This window comes from Citrus clementina, unplaced genomic scaffold (genome assembly GCF_000493195.1).
Source record: "Citrus clementina cultivar Clemenules unplaced genomic scaffold, Citrus_clementina_v1.0 scaffold_3, whole genome shotgun sequence".
Lineage (NCBI taxonomy): Eukaryota > Viridiplantae > Streptophyta > Magnoliopsida > Sapindales > Rutaceae > Citrus > Citrus x clementina.
Window position 1 is genome coordinate 3,338,894 of NW_006262339.1, and position 23,977 is coordinate 3,362,870.

Sequence of the window (23,977 nt, forward strand, 5' to 3'; positions counted from 1 at the left end):
GACGGGATAATACAAGAGTTTTTTATGGTGAATAATTCGGTGCGTTTCGAGGAAACCCTAGAGAAAGAAAGAATATGAGAGAGCGCGGGTAGGGAGATCGAAGAGTCACGGGAGTTGAGTGATCGCAACGGAAATAGGTTGAGTGGAGGGAGATCTGTAAAGAGTGAAAGCAACGGATTACAGTGTGGTGATTTTCAGATCGGCAAAGAGAGAGAGAGAGAGAGAGAGAGAGAGAGCGACCCAGAGAAGGAGAAAGAAGAGAGCTGGAAACGTAGCGGGTTGCTCCTAGTTTTTAATACAATGCTTTCTCTCAAAAAAATAAAAATAAAAATAAAAATTATTATTATTATTACCCGTGAAAAGGGAAAGAGAAAAAATTAAAAATTAAATTCCTCCACCAGTCTAATTTTTTTTTAAAATTTTTTACTATTCATAACTTAAATAAATAGAAATTAGGTTTTTTATTTTCATAATTAATCATAAATGTACTTTATTTCGAGTTAAAAAAATAAATGTGAATAATAGAGAGTGAGGTTCTCTCCTATCAAAATCTTAATTTTAAAATAATTTATTTTTTTCCTTTTTTCAAAATGTAATTTAATTCTTTATTCCGACCATAATGCGATTTTTTTCCAGATTTAGTTATTTTCTTTGCCCTTTCGAATTTAATTAAAAATTGATATTAAAAATATAAATAATTAATTTTGTCCAAAAGCTTATTTAAAATTAAAGGTTCATTTTCTAAAAATAATAATGTTAACCGACGTAATTCTTAAATATTAATTTTGGTTAACTGACTGGCCAGCCGGGCCACCTTGGTCCTTGGCTTCTTTCAAGTTTCAACAGCACAAATATAAAGCTCTAGATTTCATATGTCAATTGTGTGCGGCACTGACTGTGATCTCTCGCTCCATTCAGAGGGGTAGAGAGAGGACGCCGTGATTGGCCGGGCTCTGGTGCGACAGAAGCAAGGTACATTTGGGTTCGATAAGCATTTGTTTGACTCATGATCTCAATTTAACAATTTTTGCTGCTTCAATACAGTCCAAGAATCGACAATTGATAATATGATCTGGGTTTATGCCTTTCTGAAATTTCCTGCTTGATCGATTTATTCAGTAGCATCTGTAAATTGTACCAGTTGGAATTTTTGTTAAAGCTGATATTTGAATCATGGAATCGGAACCCAAATCCCCTTCAAAACAGAAACTCTCAATCACTGAATTCTCTTTATTTAAATGGGTATTTAAATTTTGTACAGTTGTATTAGCTGTAGTTTTGTTAATTGTTGGTGTTTATTGTGTGTTTGAAAAAGGGAGGGCTTATAATGTAGTAAGTGGGTCGTACTATACTGTTGTTGTAGATTGTGGAAGCACTGGAACACGAGTGAACGTGTATGAGTGGAAAAAGAGAGGTGTAGAAAGTGAGAATTTGCCAGTTTTGGTTGGTACTTATCCAGATAACTCGACCAAGAGTTTGCTTCGGAAAAGTTCTTGCCAGTACCATTGTCTGCAGACTGAGCCTGGTTTAGATAAGCTAGTCGGTAATGCTTCAGGAATAAGGGCGTCTTTGGAGCCATTGATTTTGTGGGCAGAATGGTTGGTACCTCTTGAGAGACAAGAAGAGACTCCTATATTTGTTCTGGCTACTGCTGGACTAAGAAGGTTGACTGTTGAGGATGCCAGATGGGTTTTGGATGATGTGGAAGCTGTTGTAAAGGAACACTCATTTATGTATGAAAAAAGTTGGATAAGGGTTTTGAGTGGGAAAGAGGAAGCTTACTATGGCTGGGTTGCTTTGAATTATAAAATGGGGAGTCTTGGAAATTCATCAATTACTCCAACCTTGGGGCTTCTTGATCTGGGAGGTTCATCCCTGCAGATTGTGATGGAAGATGATGGCACAGGAAATGATGAGCACTTAATAAGATCAGAGATTGGCTCTATTGAACATCGGGTATTAGCATACTCTCTACAGGAGTTTGGTTTGAATGCAGCATTTGATAGGGCAGTTGCTATGCTCAGCCAAGTGCAGATGCCCAGAGAAGGTGCAGGGGACAGACTTGAAATCAGGCATCCTTGTCTCAGTTCTGAACTTTTGCAAAATTATACTTGCAATGGTTGTGTTGGACAAAATGTTGCTGATAGAAAATTGAGTAAAGTGAAGAAGACTGCATTCACTTCTACTTATCTGGCTGGAGAGCCAAATTGGGACAATTGCAAGGGGATTGCCAGGGCTGTTGCCATCAACTCAAGCAATTTAGATTGGTCACTGCCTACGGGGGATGTAAACTGCAAAGCCAGCTTGTCGTCTTCTGACAGTAAGTTTCAAGCATCGCATTATTTTAATTCTGCAATCACTTGTTGCAACCTTAATGTCTTTGTCAATACACGAAAGCTTTTCAATATTCCTTTGATAAGCTTAGAAATGCATTTCTAAATAGAACATAGTTATATTTGCTAAGGTACCTTCTCTAGGGTCCGTAGATATGCATACTCTGCCCTTGATAAGAATATACTTCTGATTGGAACTCCAAAAGCAGAAGTGCAACTTTTACAATGTTCTCCGACTTATTTTCTTCCCTATCATGTCTGCATTGCCACCATGAAATCCAAGTCAGAGGTCGATAGAGTAATCTTGAGCCAAAACATTTTTGTGACTCAGTCGTTGACTGTAATCAATGGATTAAATTTTTGTCCCAGATTTGCTTTCTGAATCAGTTATGTCTTGTTTGTTATCAGAAACAGAAAATTGTATTAATGATGTGGAGTCATAACAAAGAGTGGACCAGCTGTCCACTAAGAAAGCAAAAGAATGAAAACTTTTTTGTGCTATACAAAATATACCAATCATCCCCTCGACAATACTAGACCAGCCTATACACCTATCTCAAAACACGCTCCCAGCTTAGAAGATGAATGAAGAAAGAAGATGAATCTTGGAACTCCTTAGAAACTAAAGCCCGCAGACCACAGCAAAGCTGGAAGATGGGACTTTATCCCACAATTCTTTAATGTTATGCGCATTTTTCCCTTCTAAAAATATGAAGATATCTTTCCTGCCATGTTACCCTAAACAGAGCTGCCACAGCATGGTTCCTGAATCATTTCTGTCTTTGTCCCCAGTAGATCATTTTATACATTAGTTGTGTCCGTAAGATAATTGCTTTCGTTTATATTTTTATTTTTCTACTGGTAGGATGAGAAGGATTTCATCCCTGATAGCTTCCATACTTGTTTATGCAGGCAGAAAGATACTTAATTCGACAGCTGTCAACCACCAAACTGAGCGCTTTCATGCTTTATCAGGATTTTTTGTTGTCTACAACAAACTAAACTTGAGTTCAGGAGCCAATTTGACAAGAATTTTGGACAGAGGCCAGCAGTTATGTTCAAGATCATGGATTGATTTGAAGAAAGCCACCGGACACCAAAATTATACCGGACAATATTGTTTTCAGGTGCCTTATATGACATCACTCATTCAGGAAGCTCTGTGTCTTGGTGATGCTGAGATTATATTTGGTCCTGCGGATCTTTCTTGGACGTTAGGTGCTGTGCTGGTTGAGGGGAAATATTTATGGCAAAGCAGTACCAGAGCTCAAACATCCTTTTCACTTCTCAAGAACACGGGGCTCATGTCATCTCCCATTTTTGTTTTTGTTTTCCTACTCTTTCTTCTATTTATTGTATATTGTGGTCAAATCAAGCTGCCTATGCCAGGCAGGAAGGGTCCTGCTGTTGTGGCATCTTTGCCATCTTATATTCATCCAAAACGACGGCCTAACTAATATTTTTTGGCAACAGAAACATAGAATTAAGTGAGCTAGTGAGTATACCATTGTTATACTTTTTTTTACTTCAATTCCTTCATTCTTTTCGATCAGACAATTTTTTGATAAAGAAAGTGTTGTACTCGTTGCATGTATTTCTGGTAGTGATAATCAATTTGGTCGGATGGGTTTGAGCTGCAAGAATGATTGCATATTTGTTGTTCCAAACTTTGATGTGACTCACATCATGTGAGAAGTCGATCACTCCATCCTCTTTTTGTCTTTCCAACCTTCCATCCAGTGGTGTGAACTTTGATGAGAAAGGTGATTATTATGATAATGAGATTACATAAAAAAAATGTTTGGTATACGTCAAGTAGAATGGGCTTGTTTGGATTCTTGATCTAAAGTCCTTATCTTTTTTCCCCTTTTTTTTTCTAAACGATTTAAAATCTTCCTTAATGTTATCTAATATGACATATTGACATTTAACTGCACCCTGCTTGTTCTTCGACATGGCAGTTGAAACTTTTGCTAAAGCTCTGCCAAACCCATTGCTACGAGCATCATCAAGTTTTAGCTTTGAAGCAAAGTGGAGCAGGAGAGGGAATGTTGATGAACATGCAGTTGGCAAGTGACACCTAGGTAAGTGCTTCCAGCATGTAAAGAATAATCAAGAGAACTGGAAATCAACATCAAATGTTGATATGATATCAACATAGAAGAAGACAAGTGTCTACAAATAAACGATGCGATTACTAATAATCTTCACCATAAGCATCAAGGTTTCAGAGAAACCAAGTAGTAAGTACCATCTATATTTTACACAGACTTTGATTATATATACAATATAGATAGATAGAACTTAGAACACATTCAATCTAGTTTAGCTCAATCTTCATGCATGCACATATGACCAGAAACCAACCCAGTCAGCCCACTTATTCTGCAGTACTTCTTCAATTTAATATGAAGCTACAGCACCGGGTTTGCAGCTGTTTATTCCAGAAACATCAATATCCACCCAGATCTCATTTACACGACCAATGAACTGCAATGGAGGACTATACTGTGCAACCGAGTAAGCATAACCGCTATCTGAAGAAGTAGAGTTAGCCCAAGGAGACCTCCTCAAGCTGAAGGAAAGGTTATCTGCCTCTTTCACGATGACTTCATCAATTGCAAATCCAGAAAACTTCCTGACAGCAACACAGTGACTGTCCCATTCAAAGGGATTCAGATGAATTTCTGGTAAGGGCGTTGGAGGATCAGATTGGAACTTGTCAGGCAAGTACAAAGTCACAACATAGGCATACGAGTGAAGAGGACCAGCTCCTGGAACTAAGCTTGTAACAATAGGAGAGGTCATTGCAATCCGAGAGTTGTTTAGATTGGCACCTTGAATGTATTGGAACAACCTGCAAAAGCAACAATAAAGAACATCATGGTCGTGCTAAATTGCCAATACAACAAAAAGTGCTAGACCGACGGTAACTGTTGTGCTTGTATTTAATTTTGAAAAACACGTGCATTTGACAGCTATTTACTAATCTTTATTAGTCACCTATCCCGCTTATTAGACTTGATGGCCGCTGATTCTATTTCAAAGCAGGTGTTATAAATCAACCAAACACAAATTGCTTTGGTCATAATTGTATAAGATGAAATCAAAACTTGCAGCTTTTCTATTATAATTGAGAGAATTCAGACAAAATTGATCTCCAATGATAATAACATTTAAAATTAAACTCGAAATATACCAAATAGGAGGTGGGGTACCTGTGGAAGCCGAGTAAGGTGGCTTTGGCAAAGGAGAGTTCTTCACGAACACAGGCAGACATCCACGTGGACTGACTATAAAGTCTGACTTCGAAATCCGATTCTTCGTGTACAACCGCGTACTGCGGCGACTCGATCGCCTTACATAGTACCACCATACACAGAAGAGTCGCCAGCTTCATTAACTTACTCGCTCCCTCCATTGTTGACCCCTCTCTCAAATCTCATTTCTCAAAAATCATACAGTACTCGAAAAGCCTCGAAACTAATAAATCTATTGGACCAGCTTCATTAACTTAACTCAGCCCAAAACAAAAAAACAGAATGGGTGTAATTTTACGGGTTTGTCCTCCTTTTCATAAGTCATTATCTTTGAGTACGTACGCATTACTACTATGGGTTAAAATTGTAATCAACGTTACGATAATGACATCTTCTCGAACTTTTGCCACGTGGGGGCTTACGGGCCCCATAGTTTTGTTTAACTTATATTTTCTGTTTTGTAAACAGTAGTAAAAAAGTAGTGGGATCTGCACGAGGAGCTTTGTATAAACTATAGGTTACACAAACTGTAACTTAATAGAACCCATTAATTTTTAGATGTTGTACGGCACTCAAAAAATGTCTTTCTTTTTTTTTTTATTTAAAACCTTATTTTTTTAATAAAAATGTATATCATCAGAGAGCAATGATATATATATATATATATATATATGATGGAAAGTTTGTGTGTTAAAATTCAAATAATTTGACACTTAATTTTAATTTATTCGTATTTATGAAATTATCACAGTAATAAATAGTATGAACATCACTTATTAACCGATAGATGACAAATTTATTAAATAATTTGACGTTCGATATTCATTACTCATTATCGGAAGATTAGTTATCAAATTATTTCAAAGGACAAACAATTCATCTTATTTTTATTTATTTTTCCTTTTTTAAAAATTCTTCATGGTTGTCATGATTAAAATTACAAAACAACGGTTTGATTTGCAGGCCGCCAAGATGCCTCCATCATTCAACTAAATCATGTCATTACGTGAACAATGAAGTCTTTGATAAATTATGGCCAATTTAGTACTGTTGTGGGTTACTATAGTTACAAAGAATTTGGTAGATATTTATAGTTGTCTCTTTAAGAACCTATTTGAAATTACTTTTGAGAGTTTCAAAATTGATTTTGAAAAATTAAAAATTAATTTTAATATTTGGTAATTTTTTTAAAAAAATCACTTTGACAAAGAGTTTTGAAAAAAGGGAAGGGATAATTTTTAAAATTTTGATTTTAAGAATTAGTTTTATGTTTAATACAATTCCATATATATTCTCATATATTTGATAAATATAGTATTATCATTATTAATTAAGAAATATATTCATTTACTTTAAAGAGATTATTATTATTATTAGAGATCATTATAATTACCACTTATATTGAGATAAAACTTTCATCACCTTTCTGATTTAGAGCCTTTTGGCATCTAAGTTGTAGGAGTATTAATGGATGAACATTTGAGATAATTGCTTTAAAGAGATTAATTATTTTTGCCACTTGTATTGAGATAAAAATAAAATAAAATAAAATAAAATAAAAAATATTTATTTTAGTTATCAATTATTATATAAATGTTTATAAGTATGTAAATAAATTTTATTCAACATTATATCTAATTTTTTTCATTTATATTCTTACAGCAGTTTAATAGTAAGATTTATCAAACACATACTACTGCTTTTAAAACTCATAACACTTTTAAAAATAAAATTTATCAAACATTAAACTGATTCTCTTCACAGCTGATTATTTCTAGAATATAGCTAACAATAATTATTTTAAAAGTTACAGTATTATCAAACGATTATAAGTCAAATTGAATCTATTTAACTGTTGTTTAATGAAAAACTTATAATACATTACTAGTTTTGTAATATATATATATATATATATATATATATATATATATATATATATATATATATATATATATATATATATATATAATTTATCACACACAATATATTTTTATACAACATTCAGGATTTTTTTTTCAACGGTCGTGGCTTAAAATAAATTATATTATCATCCATCACTTTGTTTCTTTTGGTGTTCATTATTTGAATTTTTGCTAAGGAGTTTGTTTGAATAACATCTTTTATATTAATAATTCAAAATTTCATATTTGGTATCCTACAGTTTATTTGTTATTATCATATTGACGGGAAAGCACAATAAGCGAAAGCTCACGCGACATGGGTTAAAATCATATATCTGAACCTAAGAATGGAAAGCGCCATTGGTACAAAAAGGAAGATTATTTGGGGTATTCTAAAACCGTAAAGAGTGAAAAATTAATATCAACAACTGAATATTAAAAGAAGAAGAAGAAGAAGAAGAAGAAGAAGAAGAAAGATTTTTTAGAGTGATTTCTAAGGTGCATATAGCCCCCGCTCTATTTTAAGTTCGTTGTTATTTTTGAATATAACAATGCCCTTATATTTATAGCATTGTAGATCTTCTATACCATCATAAATCTATGGCCTCATAGTCATAATAATACATACATCCAGGCACTATGAAGTCTGTAATGATGATCTTTAGGAGGATTTGCGACAACATTCACAGTAATGATAGGAGCATTTGTCAAGCACTCACTGTAATATTAATAAATGAATACATGTTGCCAAATCAGTTAATTATTCTTTTTTTTTTTTTTGTGTTAGACACGAATTTTTGGGGAGAAAGCACTGCCGTATGATGGTGATTATGTTGCCTTGATATTTCAAATCAACGGCAATTAGTTCTAACTCTCGATTTTCTATCACCGCAGTGAATCAGACCGAGATATATCTTACTTAGTAGAGAGGAAGAAACTCATACTAGAGAACTTATTAGTGGTTTCGTTTGGTAACGAAAGACTAAGAAAACCAAAAGTACATGCTATGTTGTAATCCCACATTGCCGTAGAGAGACAAGAAGCCAAAGACAATGGCCTATAAAATGCAAATTGCAGAGGTATAGAAGGCATACCTTTCTCGGCCTTTTGGCTAAGATCAAGTGTAGTATCTGTTCTTATCAGTTTAATATCTGATATGTGGACCATTGGTCCACGCGATATTAAATTAATTTTTTGAGGGGGAGGGCCCGTCACAGTAGCTTGCTGCTGGGGTTCTCATGCGTCGCCCATGCGTTGCACTACAGCAAGGGCCGGGCGCGCCTCCCCCCAACCCCCCACCCACAAGGCACAGTCTAAATTTATGAATGAGCGCCCTCTCATCGATTGAATTAATTTTTTTCTGAAGAATCACTTGAAAAATATCATTAAAAGGAAGTTCTCAAATGAATTGTGACAATGTTGTTCAAATAATGATAAGTTACAACGATAAATCTGCTTTCCATAACTCTCATCCAGTTCCTTGTAACTTGCAGCAGTCAGCAGACACATGCAATACCAGAACAAAAATAGATCGCTATAAACCTTCTACAAAATAGTAAGTCTTAACAGTCTGAGCAAAGATTAGCCCAGCTAATGCAGCAAGACAGCTATGAAGGTTTTTTACCAACAGTCTACTCTCTAAAGTTGCCTGGCACCGTTGCTTCAGTGAAATATTCCTTCCTGACGGTTTCTACAGAGCAGAATTTTACCTTTTAAGAACAAAACAATGAGTCATATCAAATGGTAGAAAGAAATGGTCCAAATATGCTTGTTAAAAATAAATTCATGAGTAGCATGACTGGTGAAATACCAGAGAAGCATATGATTTCAATAAGGGCTTGGTTAGCTGCCAAAATGGCTTGAATACAAATGGAGCTTCTACAAATAGGACTTCGCCCAACCTCTTTGGATGATAATAGTAAAATACATCAAACTGCATAAGAACAAGTAAAGAGAGAATTAGGTAAGAGTGTTCATGTTCCAAAAGGAAATGGATGGAGATGAGGTGTTTTCAGACATCAAAACTCATGAACCAGTTATCAACAGAACCAGTGACATTATTGGTCTGCCCGCAATGGTAGTTTATTAAGAACCGAAAGAATTATGCCATGTTGGTAGTTAAATAAATTTATGCTTTTGTTTGTCTTCATATGCAGAAGTAACCCTTTCTACAGAGAAACAAAGCAACAGCTTGGAAGAAACAATGCAAGCAGTTAGGATCCAAATTATTCATGTAATAGATCAGCACTAGTATATGAAAGTTACCAAAAAGGTTAAGAATTTAAGATCTGCATTCTCAGTTCCAAAGCCTCTGAGATCAATTATTCCAAGTATTTGCTCCTTCCCAGGCGGAAGCTTGCTCAATGCTTTCTCAATGAAAAATACACAAAGCTTCTCATCCTCAACAGGATCATGCACCTGTGCAATGCCAACTAATCTATATCATCAAACCTATGCCAGAAGCACATAGGCAGTCAAGAAATTTGCTTCCCCAACACACAACCCCCCCCCCCCCCCCACCAAAAAAAAGTAAATAAATTTTTTAAAAATAATGCTACACGAAACAAGACTTTGAGATTTTAAAGTACTTGTCCAACCACTAAGGAAGTTAATGTATCTGCAAGAGAGTGATTATAATTTACACATGAGGCTAGGAGATGCTGATTGGAACCATAAAACAAATTCAACCAAAGACATAAGCAGTAAAAGAGGGTATTCTGCAACTCAAAACTCACTGCAGGCAAGTGCTTTGATGCCACCACTATGAGCACTGGTCTTTCATTTATGTCCAGAAAGTCATGCACATACGCTTTTCCTGATTCAGCAATACCTCTTACAGAGTCTTCGTTCAGTTCAGACACTCTAAATTCTTGACGCCATTTCTAAAGGGAGGAAACTTAGTAGGAAACAGTACATTGTACCAGTTCACAAATCAGTCTTTCAATTTTTGATAAACAAAATCAATTATTGTCTGTAACCCATAAATGGATTCCCTCAACATATAAAAAGATTTAGCGTTATGAAGACATAAATTGATGGCTAAGGATACAATGGCCTTAGTCAATTTTGCTAGAGATTCTTCGATAGAGAACTTTCGATCCTTTAAAAACCAGAGGATCATATCTTCATCATCTCTACCATTTTTACCAACTGGGAGACTGTTATAGTCTTTTTCAAGCCTCTCCTTTACTTGCAAAACCAGCTGCAAATTTCAATGACATGAACGACGAGGATTCACCAAAAGTGTAAACAATGCAGAAACAATCAAAACAAGATTGCATATTTTCAACAGTTATTTTTTCCCTTTCTAAATTACAAAAGCTTGTGAAACAAACTTAGCTGACCGAAAGTAAGCATAAACTAGAAAACCCCCAACCACCAAACTTTGGTACCAAATAACAAGAAACCCATAATTTCTTAAGGCAGTAAATCTTAGTGGTCCGTTTGGTTACTGAGAAAATATGAAATAGTTCAGCGTCCTAGGCAGAGAGAAAATTTCTGAACCGTAATTCCTTTATGCAAAATTCGTGGAAACCAAACAGAACCCAGGTGCACCAGAAACTAGTGGGACAATAAAAGAGTAATTAACAGAGAGTAGAGGCAGTACCTTACGCGATTCATTTGGGTCTGACTGGCAATTTTTAACTGGAGCTTTGAAGTTTCGAATGGGTTTTTTAGTCAATTTGATTGAACTAACGAAAGGAGAAGCGAAATTTTGACACGTGCGCAGCGCCATTTTCTGGTGTTCTCTCTTTTCTAGGGTCCAGAGTTGGGACTTGAGGCTCGAGTTCGCGATGGGACGATGGTGATCGGGCGGTTCGCTCGATTTTAGCTCGGGGGGAGTGAAAACGACATCGTTTTACCGTGACCAGATTTTGTTATTAGTTTTCAATTTTTATTTGCATATGGCAGAAATTTGATAAGCAGCAAACAATTAACAACCTTGACCTTTTTAGAAATTTTCAAATTTGTATTGAACACGAATCAGTATTCTCTCCTATCTAATTTTTTTTTTTTAGCATAAATATATATAGGTGGTTGGTAGTTAATAAAAAAAATAAAAAAATTAAATTTTATACATACACAATCATTTAAAAACAAGTGTCATGAGATCTTTAAAAACTCATGAAAACTCAAATTAAGAGAAGATCTTTGTCTATGAACACAATGTTAACTAATTAAGCACGTCAAAATATGACACGCATCTTATCATAACAGTACTTATGGGATGCGACATATATACAAAATTTATGGAGTGTTATTATTATTCAGGCTACAGCACTGGATTTCACTCACGCACGTGGGAAGCACATGCCGGCACTCGAATTGTGATGCGTATTTGTATCTGTCATTCAGACGGCTCTAGGAACAGGCTTGCTCTAGGATGAAGGCCAGCGTCTTCGAGAGTGATACCCATTTGATCAACACCAAAAACTCTTCTTGGAAAGCTTGATATCAATTTGTAGTTTCCGACTCCAGGTAGCCCTAATGAATCAATGTATCTGTAAATCGACTGGATTTTATCCGCGCGCAAAAAGCTTTGCTCTCTTCTCTCTCCATTTGGAAATCGTATCAGTATCTGAAATTTCCATGATCAGAATATGTATTGTCATCATCACTTCTTAATTACATTTTAACTGTAATAATTAACCCAAAAATTAAGAAAAATTCCTGTTGCGCTATTAACCATTAATTGTTTGTACCTTTGTGACCTGAGGATCCTTTGCCTTATTAGACGTAGTTTCCTCGTGTTGAGTTTCTCTAATTCTACTGGGGGCTATTTTACCATTACCATACTGTTTTTGTGTAGCGTTGGGTCTAAACTTCTCGTGATTTGCTTGTGCTGGTTTCTGAGCTCTTCCTCCTGATGGTAAATGCTTGAGCTTTTCCTTTTCCTGTAATTGTCCATTCTGAATTTAGAGAACGACTTAGTGATACAGTTTGTACCGCGATATTATACTGTGGTGGTGAGGTTGGCTAATTACATTTTATCATTTGCAGTTTTGCACCATAATGGCGAGACGCATTACTTTTCTTTCGCTTCTAATTCAAGAGAAAGTTTTAGGTGGCACATACCCGGTCTAGCTTGAGAGCTTCAAGATATGCAGAGTCTTGTTCTTCTCTTAGCTGACGATCTGCTCTTATCTTTTCTTGTTCCCTGGCCCTGGCTCTTGTCCTTTCTTCCTCCTTTACCTGAGCAGCAGCACCACCACCAAAAGCCAATCCTTGTTCCTCTACTGTTCTCTGCAAGATCTCCACCAGCTCTGCTGGGGAAAGTGGCCCTTCCATCTAACAATATACAAGTCAGAGTTACACAATTCAAGTAACCATAATATTAAAAAAAAAAAAATCTGGATCATAAATTCCCTTTTGTAAAGAATTGCTAAATCAACGACAAAAATTTGTGAATTTCTGTGCATTAATTGTACAACTCTTTTTACTAAGAGTTTGACAAAAATTTTAACTTTCAAAAATGTTGTTGTGAAGAATCTTTAGTCCGAATTTTTAAAACTACAGATGCTGTAATGAGAGAACTGTCCCATTAAAAATTTGTATTAGAACTTGCCATATGATTGTTTCGCTACAGGGGATGTAACATTCATAAGCATGTGAACTAAATAATTTATTGTCATTTTTTTTAATTTTTTTAAATTTGTTGGATCAATTCATGTAACCTGTAATTTCAACCAACCTGCCGCAGCACTGCTATGGTATTACCAGGAGAAGGAGCCACTACAGCACAGAAGGGGAAGCTGGCAGCGTTCAATGTTGCAGCCATTTGCAAGCCCTCTCCTCTATCAGCGAGTGCTCCCCAGCAAACAAAGTTAGCATCAAGAAACTGTGTTACAAGCTCTGAACTCAATGTCTCCCTACAAAAAGAGGGAGTGAAAGGGTGCTGTGGTGAGTGAAGATACATGAACACAAACTTATGTTCATCTTCAGCTATCTTCAGAGCCTCCATGAACTGACATGCATAAAAGAACGGATGTGTTGAGCCAAATTGCTGCTCAAAACTTGTTAAAAATGCCCATTCTTCGGGTACAATTAAGGGTTCTTGTGGATGTTGCGGCCATTGAAAGTTCATTAAAGGTTGATGTTGGTTATTATGTCTTCTTCCTCCTATTCCAACAAGATCAATACCATGACCCATTGCTCTTGAAAGCCCCCCTATAATGCTTCGAGGTAGGCTTACCATACGGCGCACAATTCCATTGCAAGAAGCCGCTCCCATTGCTCTTGCATTTCCCCTCGTTGTTGATGACATTGTGCTTAATTAGTTAGTGAAGCTAAAATGGGTTGTACTGTTTTGCACTAACTCAGTCAACTTAATTAGCTTCCTAATCCTTTGCTATCTGCTTTTATTGACCTTTATTCAAAGTAATGTGAAATGCAATATGTAAGGATAAGAAGATGCCTTCTTCTTTTTGTGGTTTCTACAAAGTTCAAAGATAAGATGCTTTGCTTGTGTAAGAAGAAATGAACATAATTACAGATTTCTTCTGCAAGAAAACAAACTGAAAGAAAATTTAATGTTGAGAGAATCAAATTCCTATTCTTGCTATTGTGATCCTTTTTATCATTCCAATTTTTGCAAGAGAATCGATCTTTTGAATGTAATATATTTTATCTTATCCAGATGACATTGCAGTATGAGGACCAAGAGCAATCGTTCTTTTGGTAAATACGTATCATTGATTTTCTTGTTCTGCTTCTGCACATCAGCATATGTACCAGTACAGTTTCAGTCGGTTGAAAACATTAATGCCGAAAAAGTTAGAAGCTAAGAATTTGATCACGAAATAGAACCTTGTAACCGGAGAAGAGTAACTTTCGGGAAGTTTCAGGCATTGAATTTTACTAATTTGAAGCGTTGTTGTTCTGGGATGGAATGAGTGGCCGTGATTGGTATAATTTTTTAAATAGAGTGAGCATGTACTTACAGAGTTTTTATAAATATAATTTTTTTTAAATATTTTAATTTTTTTAATTATCAATGAAAGTTTTTATTAAATATTATAAAATTACTTTAATAGATAAGATTTTTAAAGTTATATTATTAAAGGAATGAAGTAAGGTTGTGAAAGAAATTTTAGATAATTTAATTCTTTTAAAAGGCTCTATAACATTTACTCGCTAATGTGCAAAATTTAAAATTTTAATAACAAAGGTAAATAACTTATTTAATTCTTAAAATATCTATTTAAATTAAAAATGATATTAAAATTAAAAACAAACATTTAGGATTAAATAAACACTTTTAGTTATTAGGTAAACCGCACAAAATATACAAACAGTTCTATGACTGCATAAATACTTGCCCACAATTGCGGGTTGTTGAGAAGAATAAGAATAAGGGATGCTTCTTTGGCTTTCATATGTGCACAAATTAAGTAAGAGGCAAGAAATTTCCTGAACTTCGAAGGAATTAATGCAAAGGCGACATACAAATTAACTAAGGGCTTTTGGTAATTAGATAAACCATACGAAATATACATACATTCCTAGGATTGCACGTATATTTGTTAACCCACGGCGACGGGGCCATTGCGAAGAATAAGAACAAGGGATGCTTCTTTGGCTTTCATATGCACACAAATTATGTAAAGAGGCGAGAAGCTTCCCTGAACTTCGAACGAATTAATGCAAAAGCGACATACACATTACTTTAATTTTGAAAAATAACGAGGGTGACTTCATCACGAGCCGAAGTTTTTTTACTCCACTGCCACGGTATATAACAAATTAAGGGAAAAATATATAATTAGCTGGTCTCATCAAATCTGAATCTTTTGCTATGGTTGATGAGGCCAGGCTATGTGATGAATGGTACTCAGAATTTGAAGTGCGTTCTGGCTTGAATTTAGTGGCACTTTTAAAAAGCTACAATATTCAGCTTTCCATACATAAAGATAATGAATTTTTTTTTTATTTTAAAAAAAGGTATTTATATATCAATATAAGATGACTTCACATGGTCGCCACATCGAAATCAGATGACCCATCACCATCTTCAACCACAAATTATACAATAAAGCAAGCATCAGTAGTATAGGTATATTGATATGTATCTGGCTCCCAGTGGCATTCTTTTCTCTAGCCAGGCACATTGCTGATGTTTCAGAACATTGAAACGAAAGCAAATAACACCCTCTTGAAAGTTTAGCATGCTTGTACTCAAATGATTTTTCTTTGCATTTGGGGCTGCATAATGTATGCCTTTAGATGACAAGTCAGTTAAAACAATTATAAATCCTTCAATTCAAAATTGGGTTGGAAAACAATATCTTTGCGAACTAAATATATACTTGGAATTTTTGGACTGATTAGCCAAGGAACATGATTGAAAATTTTCTTCTTTTTCTTCGGTGATTCCAATTTTCTTTTTAGTTTCTCTTAATCAACCCAGCCACAAAATTGCTTTTTTCAATATGACTACGCATGTGTAGACTGTAGAGGCATATTAATAGACAAAGTGTTGTAGGTCTTTCTTGTAGTTGATCCGTGATCACTAAGTTAAGCTTATTTATATTATTATCAAAAAGTATATATTAGGGGATGTAATGAGTCTCAACCCTCTAAATAATCATAAAATTAAAAAAAAAAAATTAGCAGGGAGAAAAACTTTACGGAGAGCCAAGAACAACAATAAACAAAGTCAAGAGAAACGATGATAACACATGAAATCTATTAACATCTTTGGAGAATCCTTGAAATGAAGGAAAACGATATGTCCCATCAAGTAAAATAACCACAATGAACACCCAAGTTAACTAAGGCATCAACTATCTACTAGGTACTCTGATGTAAATGTTAAAATCTTTTAATTTCTTCATTTGATTGTTAATAATCATTTTTACAATCCTAGTATCTAAAATATTTAGCAAAAATTTCATTCGTGTGGTCTGCTATAAGCAGTGGCAAAATTAGGAACTTATTTTAACCCGAGCTCAATTAAAATAATCTTTTAATAAACATTTATTGAGACTAATTTGAATCTCTTTTAGTTATGTTTGTAAATATTTGTTGGGAAGTAAGATGAACATTATCAGTTTTATAGACATTATAAAAAATCGTGTTAAAAGATTAGTATGAAGATTACTTACTTTTTTTTTTTTAATACTGGTGACACACCAGATTACTTAATATTTACAAATAGCTATACATTACATTATTACATTAAATTTTATGAATTACATACCCAGACAAAATAATCCTCACAAAACAATCAGATATACATTATATTATTACATTAAATTTTATGAAGTACATACCGAGACGAAATAACCCTCACAAAAGAGAAATGTTTATACTGCACTTGCATTTCGCAAGAAAGAAAAGTTTATAAATGTTTAGATTTCATAATACTTTTGAGAGCTTGTGAGGACAGCAACCCAACCATTTGGACAAAGGCTTTGGCATCAAGATTACTTACTATCACTAAAGCTGATAAGAGATTTTTGAAAAAAATGTTGGGTCCCAAAGAAATTTTTCTAGGTAGCCAGGCTAGCCGTAATGCCTTCGGCTCTAACTACAAGTCTAGGAAGATAGGGCACCAAAAACACTTGCTTTGCTTTTGTAGCAATTTCACTAATATAACTCATAAAAGCATAGTCCTCCATTGCTGCGAGTGTCAATTGTCTCAATCCCACTTCTTTTTTCCGTTCCTTTACGTTTCTTCCCCACCACACCTTCGACTTTTGGGTGCTGTTTATCTTTACAGTTACAAAGCATGGCAATGGCAGCCTTTTCACTTATACGAATCAAAAGCGATGTACCCACATCAACAATAATCACAAAATTGCAGCCACTTTATGCATATACACGCATCGCTTACACAAGATTTAAGAAAATGGGTGCATGCGTGTTACTAATATTCAAAAATATTTTCAAATCTAAATGCAAAATTCCTTTATAGATTGTGGGGATGGAATCTATTCCCTCTCAGGCCAGCTTTACAATGAAGCAATTGCTTAATGATCATCAATATCGCCAGTTGTTTTATGATTAGAGTAACTTTTTGTGGACCAATATTCCTCAACAGTAATGGTGTCTGAAAAGAAGAGAGAAATAAAGAATAGTCTTTCATTTGAAACTTGGAAGTGGCAAGCACCATAACCCAGAACCCCGAAAAGAGAACGACGCTTAGGGCCCATCCTCTTGTGCCCCCACATACGGATGATAACTGATAACCCCATTTAATTATAACTGAACAATTGGGTTATATAAAACAAAAAAAATTAATTTGTAGCTGCATTATTAGTTAAGAGTGTTTATTATTGTATGCCTTCTCTATAATTTACTTTATCTTGTATTATTGCGATTGCTAGCTTATTTCCTAGGTAATAGTGTTGCTAACATAAAGAATATGCTATAATTATATTTGTTTACTTGTAAACAATAGGCTAATGGTGAGGCACAATCAGAGAATATGACACAACTACCTTGTGTCAATGACATTCAATTGTAATAATGAACTTTTCAGAAACTACCCATTAGTCGTGTCTATTGAGGGGATTGACTGTATACATTCCAGCCACGCCAACATACATATTTTTGGACGTTGCTACCCTCCTTTTTTTAAATTTTTTTTTTTTTTCTGATTGAAAATATTCTACCTAGGTTGATGGTACTCTCATAACATATTTTTGCTTTAATCGTATAGAGGAAATTGCAAATATGCCCCCATTAACGTCAAAAGTATTTACTAACTCACTCAACCTATCTAGTATCATAAGTTATTCTAGTTAGCTCTTAGTTTTGTCGTGTAAGTCGGAAATATAGTTCAGTATTCTCAACTTTAACTAGTGACTTTATCTGGCCACTCCGCCTTTGACCGAGTGGGTGAGAGCAGTGGTTCAAACTCCCATTAACTCAACTTCCCTCAATTAATTATGGTTGAGTGAAGTTAATTTGTAGTCTTTATTTTTTATGAAATGGGAATAAAACATAAACATCTCTTATTTATGAGGTTTATTGGTCTGGGCAAGTATTTCGTAGAATTTAGTGTATATTATAGTACTTTATAAAATTTAATATATATTGAAACTATATTGTAGTCTTAAGTATATGTCTGATTGTATATATTAGTATAATTATCTATTGTAATAACAGTTGTAAATATCTGATGCAATATCAGTAGTCTGATATGTAATCAGTATTAAAAGAAAAAAGCTAATGACTTTATCCATTGTATTTTTCGTCTTTTCTTAGAAGATAATTATGTAACATGATTTAATAGGGTATATTTATAAAATAAAGATAGTCAATATACTGATAGTATACAAAGATCTTTGAAAGCAAACTAAATGGTCTGCATTCACTAAATCATGTGACATGGATGTTAATTCATTTGAATGCTGTGAATGTAATATTTTTAGAATTCTAAGGAATTTGCAAATTTTATTAGTATTCTATAATTAATATATTTTTGTTGGTAGCTAATAAATTTAATTTATAGTCATTTCTTCTACATAAAGAAGAAACCCATCGGCTGCCCATACGGAGAATTTATTAGGATCAATTACAAACCAACAGCTGCTGCTATTTCAGTTTCTCTTAAAAATTCGGAAAGAGAAGAAATAGTATTGGAATTTTCTGGGAAAACGTCCCTTGACAGGTTGACCATTACATCAGAATCAGACACCGTTAATTTTTACATCACCGTACATTACTAGCCCGGTCTGATTGACAAGTTACAAAAGGGGTGCTATTGCTAATGCATGGTCCCCTACTGCATCATTTAGTTGAGCAAAATTATGACAAATTCAATCCTGTCTTTTGGTACAATTTCAAAAAGTAAAACATTAACTTGCTATTAGTCATCATCATTGAGTGATTAGGAGAAATTAATGGGAGGAATTTGTGTTATGGCTAATAAACAATTGTTTCGAGAGGCACATGCTGAGCTAGTTTGTTCTTAAATTAACCTGGTCTTCTGGGAAATAATTAATCGGACCCCCTCCCCCCTTCTTTTGGGGGGGAAAAGAAATATTTAAGTTTATACAAATAGTCAAAAGAATTAGGCACAAATAAAAGTAAATTTTTGCCATCATAATGAATTGGTTGACATGATCATTTAATGTGGACCATCAAGTGTGCAAAATGTGCACTATTTGTAGTCCACTTCATAGTGGCAACTGGCAACAGCACCCAGAGATAGATCTTTCTTCTTTCGTTAAAAGATTTTACAGAACCCCGGTCTCTTTATTACCCACTGCGTTGAACAAACAAAAAATGTGATAATTGAAGAACATGCCATAAATTCCTTAGCTTGACAAAAATAAATAGCAAGATAAAGTGTAATCTGATCTTTCATCAAAGTCACAAACGGAAAATCAGCTGTTATTGGTCCAATTGAATCCAGCTCAAAAGTAAAACGCTCAGTTTCGGCATTCCCAAAATTTGGATTAAGAAAAGAAAACAATCTTTCTTCCAACGCAGTTAAACAAGCACAGACAAATTCTGAAAATTTGGGAACCAAAAAAAAAAAAAAAAAACTGAGTTTTGACCACAACCCATTATGGGTAAAACTTAGAGAAGTACAAGCAGACTATATAAATTATGGTCTATTTTAATAAGCCCGTGCCTGACGTTGTTTCTTGTGAGTCAGAAAACTCAAAACCGAGACGCCAGAATCTCTTCAATAGAGAGAGAGAGAGAGAGAGTTTATAACTTTATATGTTGAAAATGGCGAGGCAGCAGTGAAACAAAACAACAACTGGGTTTCATTTGAATACTTGTCTTTCTATTTTGTATGTACATGAAGAGAAGTTAGGAATTAAGTTAAGCTAGCAAGTAGACACCAACACGGCCATGTTGTTTTGTATCTACACAAGAAGACAACATCAATGCATACAAACAGAAACCCTTCCGCCAAAACAAACAACACAGGAACATTCCACAAAAATGGCTGCTGCTTCTGTTTCAGTGTTTCCTGTTTTTGTTTCTTTTCTCCTCGTTGTTTCTTCGCTTAGCCCTGTTATGTCCATCTCCATCCCCATTGTGTCAGATTCCGGTCACCGGACACCGGCGAACCAAACTTTCCGGCCGAGTAAGCATATGCAAAAGCTTAAGAGTGTCAATGCTTATTTGAAGAAGATCAACAAGCCTGCAGTCAAGACAATTCAGGTTTTTTTTTTTCTCTTTTGTCTTTGCTGGTGTTCTTTTGCTAAAGATTTTATTTTCCTTGTTTTGTTGTTGGTTTAGTGATCTGGGTTCTTGTGGTTTTATTCTGTAGAGCCCTGACGGTGATGTGGTTGATTGTGTTCTATCTCATCTTCAACCAGCTTTTGACCATCCTGAGCTTAGAGGCCAGAAGCCTCTGGTAATTTTCTGTTTGTTCCCACTAAAATTCTCTCTGAGACAAAAGGAAAAAAAAAATGAAAAGAAGCATTTTCCTTCACTATTCAGAAAAGATTTCGTTTTCACAGGATCCACCAGCTAGGCCAAAAGGCGATGAGAGGGAAGAGACAGCGACAGAAAGCCTTCAGCTGTGGACTGATTCGGGAGAATCATGCCCAGAAGGAACTGTTCCAATCAGAAGAACAACAGAGAAGGATATTTTGAGAGCAAGTTCCATTAAAAGATTTGGAAGAAAATTAAGAAGACATGTAAGGAGAGACTCAACAGGCGGTGGCCATGAGGTTAGCACTAATTTTGAAAATATTTTACTTTTTATTTACTCAAGAATTTGTTGCCCTGTGTCCTATTATTTCCCCTTCATTCTTTTTTCCATCGATAAGGAAAATTTGCTAAAACTTGGAAAAAAGAATTTGCTTTGAGTTGATTATATTACTTCGTATTACAGCACGCAGTTGTGTTTGTAAATGGAGAACAATATTATGGTGCAAAGGCCAGTCTCAACGTGTGGACGCCCCGTGTAACTGATGGATATGAATTCAGCTTGTCACAAATATGGGTCATTTCTGGTTCATTTAGCCATGATTTGAACACCATTGAAGCCGGCTGGCAGGCATGTTTTTCAATAGTCGGAACAAGCTTCTGTTCATTTGAGTAGGCTTTTGCCAATGTCAATCATAAAGTAAAACACTTTTTATTCAAACTTCTGCAGGTTAGCCCAGAGTTATATGGAGACAATTATCCAAGATTCTTCACATATTGGACAGTAAGTCTTATCCAGTTCTCTTCTATCTTCCCTTCAAGTAAAAGCAAACATACATAACCACAAGTTCTCATTGACTAATAAATTTTCAGACTGATGCATACCAAGCCACCGGATGCTACAACCTACTCTGCTCTGGCTTTGTCCAAACCAATAACAAGATTGCGATTGGAGCTGCAATATCTCCAAGATCCTCTTACAATGGCAGACAATTCGATATTGGCTTAATGATTTGGAAGGTGAGATTAGTATTTTACAGGAAAAATTTCTTTCAGTTACTTGAGTACTAAGGTAGTCTTTGTTGTTACTTAGTCACCTTCATAATTTGGCTCCTTTTGACAAAAGTCTTCAGTGTCCATTATCCAATTTTAATTTTGTGTCTGACTTCTAGTTGTTACGTTGCAAGGCAGGTCTTAATAATGATTAAAAAAAAAGGATTGGTTAACAGTTATGTTTGACATTTTTTTTTCCTTGATTCTTTCGCATGCTTAATATTAAAATGAAAGATTCCTTTCATTTTCAGTCTTCTACTTTGTCAAAGGGTTCATTGAGCATCGGCTTCTGTTTTCTTTATTCTTCAATAAAGTATTTTACTTTGACTCCAGTTGGATTTGGGAGCGTAAACAGTAAAAAAGAAAAAGAAAGAAAGTATAGTCCCCACGTCTGACCTCCTTAATTTTCTCTTGCACTTTATCATTTTGGCATCTCATTATGTACTTTGATTAAGAGGACAATTAGGGACAGAAAGAAACTCATCATGTTTGCCATTAGGCAGTCAATGGAATAATGAGAATTGAGAAACAAGACCCTTGTCCTCCATCAGCAACTTAGCGTTTTTCTTTTTGCACGTAAAAATACTAAAGTACAAACACATTATGGCAGGATCCAAAGCATGGACATTGGTGGTTACAATTTGGATCAGGACTGTTAGTCGGATATTGGCCTGCATTTTTGTTCAGTCATTTGAGAAGCCATGCAAGCATGGTACAATTTGGAGGAGAGATAGTGAACTCTAGATCATCAGGTTTCCACACGTTTACACAGATGGGCAGTGGCCATTTTGCTGGAGAAGGATTCAGAAGAGCAGCCTACTTCAGAAATTTGCAAGTCGTCGACTGGGATAATAACTTGCTTCCTCTAACAAATCTTCACCTCTTGGCTGATCATTCAAATTGTTATGATATAAGACAAGGTAGAAACAATGTTTGGGGAACTTACTTCTATTATGGAGGTCCTGGTAGAAATAACAGATGTCCATGAGTAAATGCCTTGCCATAGAGTAAAAATCAGCTATTATTTTGTCTATTTTTTATTTTTTTGGGTATTTACATTTTTCCTGTCTCCTTTTTTTTTTTTTTCCGGCCTAACAGGTTAATCGTCCCTGCTTTGTGAGTTGTTTTAATGTAAATATTGGGAGGATACTTAATTGTTAATAACACTGGGTTGTGTGGTTTTGTCTCTTCTCATCTTTTGTTTTCTATCTTCAAAATGGCATTGGTTATTGTTTTCACCATTCAGATACAGCTCCATAAATCTTTTTCTCCACAGCAAGGCAACCCCAATACAAATGATATTTTTTTATGCATTTGCATGTGGAGACCAACAAAAACTGAAAAATTTTAAACAGCCCATCTGGCAGACTTAGCCAAATGAACCTTCTCTTCAGTATTATAATATCTCTCTAGTTGGCACTTAGCGTTCAAAGATTAAATATTAAGTACATTGATGAATCTCAGTGGTCACTAAAATAACATATGAATCTCAGTGGTCACTAAAATAACATTTGAATCAGTAACTAAGACAACAGTATTTTAAACCAAATAGGGTAAAAATGGAGACACCCCAAGGCCAATTAACTGCAGCAGGTTTTCTTCACCATCCAAGCTCATGCATTCCAACATGGACTTGAATTAAGTATTAAAGAAGCATTCAATTTGGAAATATTTTAAATCATTGTATTGTCCTATTCCAAACTCGACGGCTCTTCATATTAAGCCAGATGTCTGTTTCTCAAGAAAGTCAAGTTTAGAAACTACCTAATCTTTGTGTATTGATTAAAAACAGAGCCAGTAAAGTGGAAGTGCCGAATATCCACCCCCCCCAAAACAAAAAAAAATAAATCTAATTTTGTTCTTAAAATACTTATTTATTTATATAATACATTATTAAAAATATAAGCTCTCTGTCAAATGATTCTTTAATGACATATTTACAGTAATTTTCTCTTTTTAGTGACATAAAAAATAATATAATATTATTCGATAGGAGAGAAGAACAATTTCAATTGAAGAATCTTTTATAACCCTGATGAGACTCTTAAAATAAAAAGCGAAGTCTCTTTTTAAGATTCTCTTTAAGGAA

General features: G+C 34.8%; 6 protein-coding genes and 1 non-coding gene across 12 annotated transcripts in view; 3 read left to right on the forward strand and 4 right to left on the reverse strand.

Annotated features, from left to right (window-relative positions):
• The window catches only part of LOC18048248 (protein MODIFIER OF SNC1 1), a 9,168-nt gene extending 8,910 nt beyond the window's left edge, over positions 1 to 258 (reverse strand). The window contains exon 1 of the mRNA XM_006439805.2: positions 1 to 258. This exon is cut by the window's left edge and continues 1 nt beyond it. The gene's annotated coding sequence lies outside the window, so the exon portion shown is untranslated.
• A 552-nt stretch (positions 259 to 810) lies between these two features.
• Positions 811 to 4,381, forward strand: LOC18048249 (probable apyrase 7). 3 transcript variants are annotated; one of them, XR_002906474.1, is made up of 4 exons: positions 811 to 2,320; positions 3,246 to 3,828; positions 3,938 to 4,096; positions 4,295 to 4,381. XR_002906474.1 is itself a non-coding variant. In XM_006439806.2 (3 exons), exons 1-2 carry the CDS (start codon positions 1,174 to 1,176, stop codon positions 3,788 to 3,790), a joined length of 1,692 nt encoding a protein of 563 aa, XP_006439869.1. In that variant the 5' UTR covers positions 811 to 1,173; the 3' UTR covers positions 3,791 to 3,828; positions 4,295 to 4,373. The 3 variants fall into 3 exon arrangements, 1 of the variants encoding a protein (XP_006439869.1); XR_002906473.1 differs by having other exon boundaries at positions 3,246 to 4,096; XM_006439806.2 differs by lacking the exon at positions 3,938 to 4,096 and having other exon boundaries at positions 4,295 to 4,373.
• Positions 4,382 to 4,505: 124 nt separating this feature from the next.
• Positions 4,506 to 5,825, reverse strand: LOC18048250 (heme-binding protein 2). The gene is made up of 2 exons (XM_006439808.2): positions 5,552 to 5,825; positions 4,506 to 5,190 (listed from the first exon to the last, which is right to left on the reverse strand). The coding sequence occupies exons 1-2, from the start codon at positions 5,752 to 5,754 to the stop codon at positions 4,737 to 4,739; spliced, it is 657 nt and encodes a 218-aa protein (XP_006439871.1). The 5' UTR covers positions 5,755 to 5,825; the 3' UTR covers positions 4,506 to 4,736.
• A 2,759-nt stretch (positions 5,826 to 8,584) lies between these two features.
• LOC112100450 lies at positions 8,585 to 8,780 on the forward strand. The gene has a single exon (XR_002906822.1). It is a non-coding gene; the product is annotated as a U2 spliceosomal RNA (small nuclear RNA).
• Positions 8,781 to 8,874: 94 nt separating this feature from the next.
• On the reverse strand, positions 8,875 to 11,427 carry LOC18048251 (CRAL-TRIO domain-containing protein C3H8.02). Of its 3 annotated transcripts, none has more exons than XM_024189967.1 (6): positions 11,102 to 11,427; positions 10,544 to 10,678; positions 10,230 to 10,376; positions 9,760 to 9,912; positions 9,305 to 9,427; positions 8,875 to 9,203 (listed from the first exon to the last, which is right to left on the reverse strand). In XM_024189967.1, exons 1-6 carry the CDS (start codon positions 11,228 to 11,230, stop codon positions 9,126 to 9,128), a joined length of 765 nt encoding a protein of 254 aa, XP_024045735.1. In that variant the 5' UTR covers positions 11,231 to 11,427; the 3' UTR covers positions 8,875 to 9,125. The 3 variants fall into 3 exon arrangements, with proteins under 3 accessions (XP_024045735.1, XP_006439872.1, XP_024045736.1); XM_006439809.2 differs by having other exon boundaries at positions 10,544 to 10,696; XM_024189968.1 differs by lacking the exon at positions 9,760 to 9,912 and having other exon boundaries at positions 10,544 to 10,696.
• Positions 11,428 to 11,755: 328 nt separating this feature from the next.
• On the reverse strand, positions 11,756 to 13,871 carry LOC18048252 (plant UBX domain-containing protein 10). 2 transcript variants are annotated; one of them, XM_006439811.2, is made up of 4 exons: positions 13,187 to 13,871; positions 12,571 to 12,783; positions 12,198 to 12,389; positions 11,756 to 12,073 (listed from the first exon to the last, which is right to left on the reverse strand). In XM_006439811.2, the coding sequence occupies exons 1-4, from the start codon at positions 13,757 to 13,759 to the stop codon at positions 11,843 to 11,845; spliced, it is 1,209 nt and encodes a 402-aa protein (XP_006439874.1). In that variant the 5' UTR covers positions 13,760 to 13,871; the 3' UTR covers positions 11,756 to 11,842. The 2 variants fall into 2 exon arrangements, with proteins under 2 accessions (XP_006439874.1, XP_024044726.1); XM_024188958.1 differs by having other exon boundaries at positions 12,198 to 12,404.
• Positions 13,872 to 20,188: 6,317 nt separating this feature from the next.
• Positions 20,189 to 23,025, forward strand: LOC18048253. The gene is made up of 7 exons (XM_006439813.2): positions 20,189 to 20,622; positions 20,732 to 20,818; positions 20,925 to 21,137; positions 21,302 to 21,466; positions 21,566 to 21,619; positions 21,709 to 21,855; positions 22,499 to 23,025. The coding sequence occupies exons 1-7, from the start codon at positions 20,308 to 20,310 to the stop codon at positions 22,874 to 22,876; spliced, it is 1,359 nt and encodes a 452-aa protein (XP_006439876.1). The 5' UTR covers positions 20,189 to 20,307; the 3' UTR covers positions 22,877 to 23,025.
• Positions 23,026 to 23,977: the final 952 nt, after the last annotated feature.